Source organism: Littorina saxatilis, linkage group LG7 (assembly GCF_037325665.1).
Source record: "Littorina saxatilis isolate snail1 linkage group LG7, US_GU_Lsax_2.0, whole genome shotgun sequence".
In the NCBI taxonomy this organism is placed as follows: Eukaryota; Metazoa; Mollusca; class Gastropoda; order Littorinimorpha; family Littorinidae; genus Littorina; species Littorina saxatilis.
Window position 1 is genome coordinate 22,733,993 of NC_090251.1, and position 7,042 is coordinate 22,741,034.

Here is a 7,042-nt window from a genome sequence, read left to right on the forward strand (position 1 = left end):
CCCACGAACTTTTCATGAAGATCGGTCCAGTAGTTTTCTCTGAATCGCTCTACACACACGCACACACGCACCGTGCCACGCACACACACACACACACACGCCACACACACACACACACACACACACACACACACACACGTACACACACACACGTACACACACACACACACACACACACACACACACACACACTATGTTAAAACATTTAGTCAAAACTTGACTAAATGTAAAAAAATGAATCGTAAAGCTTTTGGGATAATTCTGGGACTGCTTCTACTGCGTGGACGACACGTAATTTGACGTGTGAATTTGCAAGTGCTCCATATGCATAGCTGTGGCAGGAATCTTCGGATAAATCAACACCGGATCAGTACTCTTGGGAACGCTCGGATGAATCTTCGGATTGAAGTCCTAAAATCCGGCTTCTTCGGAAATGAGTATCACTAGTCGAGTCCAATCACACAGTAGTACGACATATGTTACTAAATTTAGCGAAGTGGCAGGTCGGAGTTTCGCTGCGCTAAAATTAGAACAAGGACCCCAAAAGCATGGAGCCGTCTAGCTTCGATCACTGCTTGTTGGGATAGTTCGCATATAAGTGGGGTTGTTCGGAGTTAATTATAGAATCACGGATTTGACTGACAGATATATAAGACACGGCAGTATGAAATATGGACAGATCGAATCAAGTTGCTACGAGACTTAAGAAATAGAACTGACATAGAACAGGAACGCGAGAGCTACAGACACGGAGTGCAAGAAATTTGGATCGCTACTCAGAGTATTGACACATATTCCTCACAGTTGAAAGGCTTTGACCGATTGCTTCATTTTTTTGCGCCAAGATTTCAGTGCCAGAAGACAATTTTATATTGCTCCAGATATTTGACCAAGAATTCAATCTACAATAATGGTAAGCATGTTTTTTATATTGTTGTTTCTTTACTTTTTGTCCTTCACTTTTATCTTCTTTTTCTACAAAAAAATCTTCCTTTCTTATTCATTTTCTTCCCCTTTCTTTTCTTTTTCTTCTTTTTCTTTGTTATACTGAAGTGTGTTGCGTGTGAGTGTGTGCGTGAGTGTGTGCGTGTGAGTGTGTGCGTGTGTGCTTGTTGGTTCGTGCCTGAGATCATTAGATTGTTGTAGTAGAGGTATCTGACTGAAGCTCAGAGGAATATTTCCTACAGATCAAAACATTTAATTTCTGAATACTTACGCCTTAAATTTCAATCATTTTAGCAAGGAAGACAAGTGAGATCGGGGAGGGAAGGATACAGGGGGGGGGGGGGGGGATACATTTGCATCTGGTTCAACAAAGTAAGATATTGCGTGCTTTTCAAGTAACTCAGTCCTGAATTGTCTTCAGGTAAATTAAACGTCGCACCACTGTATTTTTTCCAGATAAGCTAAGCGCGAGATTGTGTTTGTATTGAAAAGAGGCAATTCTCATCATTATAGCGATACATAAGATGACCCCTTTTGTATCTATTTACTTCTTTCTTTCTTTCTTTCTTTCTTGATTGATTGATGAATTTATATATTTATGTATTTATTTATCTATTTGTTTGTTCGTTTTTTGTTGTTTTGTGTGTGTGTGTGTGTGTGTGTGTGTGTGTGTGTGTGTGTGTGTGTGTGTGTGTGTGTGTGTGTGTGTGTGTCTGTGTTTGTTTGTTTGTTTGTTTGTCTGTTGTTTATTTATTTATTTATTTATGTTTTTATTTATGTATTTATTTGTTGTTGACTGATTCGTTCCTACTGATAATTTACGATACAATACAATACAATACAATACAATACATTACAATACAATACAATACAATACAAAACATGTACAATAATGTTTGCTCACCTCAATTAGAGATATTCATGTTGTGGCTGACGAGACAATGGAACATTGTTTTTGTGTTGTTGACTTGACTCGTCTGAGTTTGACTTGTTCTCACCGGCATTGACTGTGTGTTTCAGATGAAAATATCAATGTGGTTGCTATCGCTGGTGGTGGTGACGATGCTGGCGGTGGAAGGAGTGTCCGCACAAGACTGGCTTGAGAGGTGGATGAAAAACAACGGCAACGGCAACATCAAGAAAGTGTCTGACTCCTTCCAGCCCACAGGCGTTATGGACATGGTACGTGTCTGAAGTTGTGTGTGTGTGTGTGTGTGGGGGGGGGTGCATGCGTGTGTGTGGGGAGGTGGTGCGTGTGTGCGTGCGTGCATGCGTGCGCGCGCGTGTGTGTGTGTGTATGTGTGTGTGTGTGTGAAAAATGTGTCTGAATGCTTCCAGTCCAAAGGCGTTCTGGACTTAAATGGATAGTTGGCAATTATAATGTCTTTTTGTCTGCCTGTCTGTCTGTGCATGACTTCTCAGTATGTCAGTCAGCGTACGTCTGCTGATGTCAATTGTTGGAGCGTCTGCTTGTTGTGTACGTCTCTCCTGTACCGATTTTGTCACTTGGAAGAAAAAAAACTGAGCTCCCTTTCTCTGCCTTAAGTCAAATCTATTCAATTGAAGCTAGTTAGTGGGAAGAACTATGAACATTGGTAGAGAGATGACGTTTTCACAGTAACTTACGTTTTGCTTTTTCCGTTTGTTGCAGCTGGGATATGGAACATTCGCCAGAAGAAGTGAGTATTGTTTTACTTTTTTTGTTTACTGTACTATATACCACAACAACAACAACAACAACAATAAACACCACTACCAAAACAACAACAGCAACAACAACAAACAAACAAACAAAAACAGTCAGCACGAAGAGGGCAGTAAAACTTATCGTAAACTGACATGACCAGATTTTGCACAGTTAAAATTGACGCGGATATTACGGTACGTAGTTCATATTTAACGCAAGATGCGATTCATGATCATAATCCTTACGAGAGTATCTCTTCAAATCAGATGTTGTTTTTTCCCCAACGTAAATGGCCGTGTGCTTTGTATTTTGCAAATAATTATACTTAGTCATATTAGTGTCACCGATAAAGGAGGGGGGGGGGGGGGGTAGGGGAAGTACAATAATGTTAAAGATGGATAATTTATATTAAAGTCTGTACAGCTTCAGTGTATGAGCACACTTAGATACTATGTGAAAAAGTCTGCTAACAATTGACTTCTTCCTACAGGTAGACGCAGCGCGGATGTTGAACACAAAGTCGACGGTACGGTTGAAACGTCGGAAAGTGACAAAACCACGACGTCGGAGACTGACAAAGCCACGACGTCGGAGACTGACAAAGCCACGACGTCGGAGACTGACAAAGCCACGACGTCGGAGACTGACAAGGCGTTACAGCAATGGCGCTTGATGTGTCCTGTCATCAACGCCAACACTGACATCGACACTGAGCAGGGGCCTGGTCTGTCCATAAAGACATTCGACACTGTCTTCCGCATAGCTGACAGTAAGTATTTTCCCTCTTCGTTCATTTTTAGTTCATTTTATTTAAACAACAAGATGACTGTGGGCGAGAAGTTGAAAAAAAAATTTAAACACAAAATATTTTTCAACTTCATTTTATTTTATTTTTTTATTTCAAAATCTTCTTTCTTTCTTTCTTTTTCTTTTGTTGGCTTACTTTTTGATTGATTGACTTTTTTTTGGAGGTGTTAGTTTCAATGCTGGTTGACAGAAAGCTGTGCCTGTCACGAAACTAAATATCAATGAATGTATCCGTTTTACCAGGTTGTGAGGTGACCACATCCAATCCTGTTTGATAAGCATCACTGAAAACTGAAATGATATTGTGTTGTCTACCATTGCATTTGTCAAAGGATATTGAGTAAAAAAAAAAAAACCACTTTAACTGAGGATAAAATCAGCTACGCGGCAAGCTAAGAGAAAAATGCAAAGGGACGATGTTGTAAAGTTACTGTTGTAGTCTTATCCTACTCACCCATCCAAGTCATATTATGTCTTGTTACTCTCCATGCTTACATTGGGTTGATTTTTTTCTGTTTATGCTTTTTTGCTTGTCAAATTGAAAAGAGGCATTTTGATGCATAAATTAAAATTAGATTAAATTAGATTAGATTGAATTGAAATTAATTTAATTGAATTAAAATAAAACTGAGTTTTATAACCAATTTGTCGGCCTTCCCCAACCCCCCCCCCTTTTCCCTTTTTCTTAAAGAAAACCCGAAAGAAAAAACTCGCTGCCGATGTTTCAAAATTACGAGTAGTTCATTTTGTCAATTAAATTTTCCATAAACTTACTTTACTTTTTTTATATTTGGTTTATTGTCTTTATTTTTGTGCAATATAGTATAAGAATGAAATACAGTGTATGATGTGACGTCACCCCGCTGATCATTCCCTGTTGTCTGTTTCAGAAAACAAAGATGGCAGAATCGACACTCAGGAGCTTGACTTGTACGAGAAATTAATTGGTAAGTACTTTTAAATAATTATCCTCTCTTCACGCCTTTCGTTTATTATGCAGTGATAACAGCGGTATCCGACCCCTTCAGAGGAGAGGACACCTCCACGAAGGGACACTTTCCGTTGTCCGTTTGTGTCTGTTACCATGGTCAAAATGTACCTGTCATGACAGGCCACCTGTAATGTAGGGACACTCTCTGTTGTCCCTTTGTGTCTATCACCTTGACCAAAGTTTACCTGTCATGACAGGCCACCTGTAATGTAGGAACACTCTCTGTTGTCACATTGTGTCTATTACCTTGAACAAAATGTACGTGTCATGACAGGCCACCTGTAATGTAGGGACACTCTCTGTTGTCCCTTTGTGTCTATCACCTTGACCAAAGTTTACCTGTCATGACAGGCCACCTGTAATGTAGGGACACTCTCTGTTGTCCCTTTGTGTCTATCACCTTGACCAAAGTTTACCTGTCATGACAGGCCACCTGTAATGTAGGAACACTCTCTGTTGTCACATTGTGTCTATTACCTTGAACAAAATGTACGTGTCATGACAGGCCACCTGTAATGTAGGGACAGTTTATGCTGGTCAAAAGGGTATCTTTCATCGCAGATACCACTGCGTTAACCCTATTGTCACCTGCATGGGTGTTTGGATCACATAAGTTAATCGCTTTCTTCAGTATTAGATCATGAGTTGATTAATAATCCGTCGTTTTAGACGTCGCTGACTTATTGTTTTAGGCTCCTGATCAGTGAGGTGATATAGGTAGACTTGTCACTTTGCCTGCCAGTGATTTTTAATGATAAAAACTGACTGTTTGACTGAAATGTTTGTTCATTTAGTAGTTCTAATCTTAACGGTTAGCTAGTTGATTGTTTGGGTATTGTCGTGACTTTCTTTGTAGAAGTGAAGTGAGGTGTGTTTGGTTATTAGAAGAGTAATTGCTAGATTATTGTGTCATTAGTCAGTCAGTCATCTCTGGGTGAGCATGTTTAGTCAAACGTACTGACCCTGTGCCCTTACCCATTTGCTCTGGTATGTTTGATGGTTTATTCACCATTTGAGGGTTTCTTCTATTTACAGAGGCTTACGAGTTATGCAGAATGCTGGAGTAAACTTCAAGACACGACATCTACGATCCGTCAATCCCCATGAAAAAGCCGTCCACGTCAAAATGACGAAATCTTGGCCCTAATGGGTCTTACCGAAACGTGCAATGATGTCAACTCTTATCCCGGAAGTTAGAAACATGCATTCTTGCTGATCAATTTTTAAGCACGCTTCCTGATTGGTCGGTTTTTCCCCATTCAAAGGAGGTTACCGTGTCACACGTATCCGGATCCTCTTTCAAGTTAGACATCTTTCGCTGGACTTTTCGACAAGAGGATGGGTAGAGTGTGTGATGTGCGGGAACAGGGGAATTTTATGAGGGACCAGCCATCCATGGCAGGATAATAATCACTACATCTCCACAGTGTTTGCTGAATGATCCAGACTGAGAAGTCTTTGGTAATTGTGTTAGTTAGTTTGTTAGTTAGTTAGTTAGTTTTGGAAGACTGGCTAAATAGCGTTGTGAGGTATTGACATTGGATTGACCTTCACTGTGTGTTGGGTGATGGGTAGGGGGAGGAGAGAGAGAGAGACTGAGAGAGAGAGGCATTCAATATTTTACAACTGTTGACATCTAGATAGCCGGGGTCCTGATTTGGCCTATATGGTCCGCTGGACCCAAAAAGCAGCAACTATCAAATCAAATCATCTAGATAGCCGTGTTGATGTGGTACTCTAGTATTTGTGATTTTTCTCTGTCTATACTGACAATCAGAATACACACGTTTTGTCTGTTAGACGCTGATTTAGTGTGAGAGACAGAGAGCGAAGGTGGAGGGGGCAGAGAGAGACACAGAGATAGAGAGAGAGAGAGAGAGAGCGAGAGAGAGAGAGAGAGAGAGAGAGAATTGAGTTGTGAATTGAGTAGTTTTTTAATTGTTTACACTTAGATAGATGTGTTTATATATTATGCTCTAGTGTTCGTGATGTTTAATTCCAAAGTGACAACATTCTTATTCTTCTGCGTTCATGGGCTGAAACTTCCACTTTCACTCATGCTTTTGCACGAGTGGGTTTTTACGTGTATGACCGTTTTTACCCCGCCATTCATGCAGCCATACGCCGCATTCGGGGAACAAAGTGACAACCAAAATGCATAATATTTGACTGTGAGACACTGTTTCATTTTACAGGTTCTCTACTTAATGCCATTTTAAAAACCATTGTTATACCACATGAGGAGACACTTTACACTCTCAGTTTACCGCTTCTTTACGAAGCCGTCATACATTGTATTTGAGTTTACCTTTTTGTTTTTGTTGTTGGTCTTGTTCATTGTTGTTGATGTTTTCTTTGTTGTGCTTTTTTATTATTGTTCGTTGTCCTTGATGATATTGCTGTTGTGACGGGTGAAACAAAGATGATCTCATTGTGTTTTTGAGAATGTAATTCTTGATATTTGTTGATATTTGCTTTTACAGTGCTAATAAAATGTTACCAAATTTTACATAAACAAAGACTTCACCAAATACTTACGCGAGAGAGAGAGAGAGAGAGAGAGAGAGAGAGAGAGAGAGAGAGAGAGAGAGAGAGAGAGAGAGAGAGAAAGA

The 7,042-nt window shown here is 40.0% G+C and overlaps 1 protein-coding gene across 1 annotated transcript; it reads left to right on the plus strand.

The window, feature by feature from the left end:
- The first annotated feature begins 608 nt into the window (after nt 1-608).
- On the plus strand, nt 609-6,956 carry LOC138970311 (uncharacterized). Its single transcript, XM_070342790.1, has 6 exons — nt 609-913; nt 1,966-2,127; nt 2,597-2,624; nt 3,123-3,401; nt 4,330-4,386; nt 5,466-6,956. Exons 1-6 carry the CDS (start codon nt 911-913, stop codon nt 5,495-5,497), a joined length of 561 nt encoding a protein of 186 aa, XP_070198891.1. The 5' UTR covers nt 609-910; the 3' UTR covers nt 5,498-6,956.
- Nucleotides 6,957-7,042: the final 86 nt, after the last annotated feature.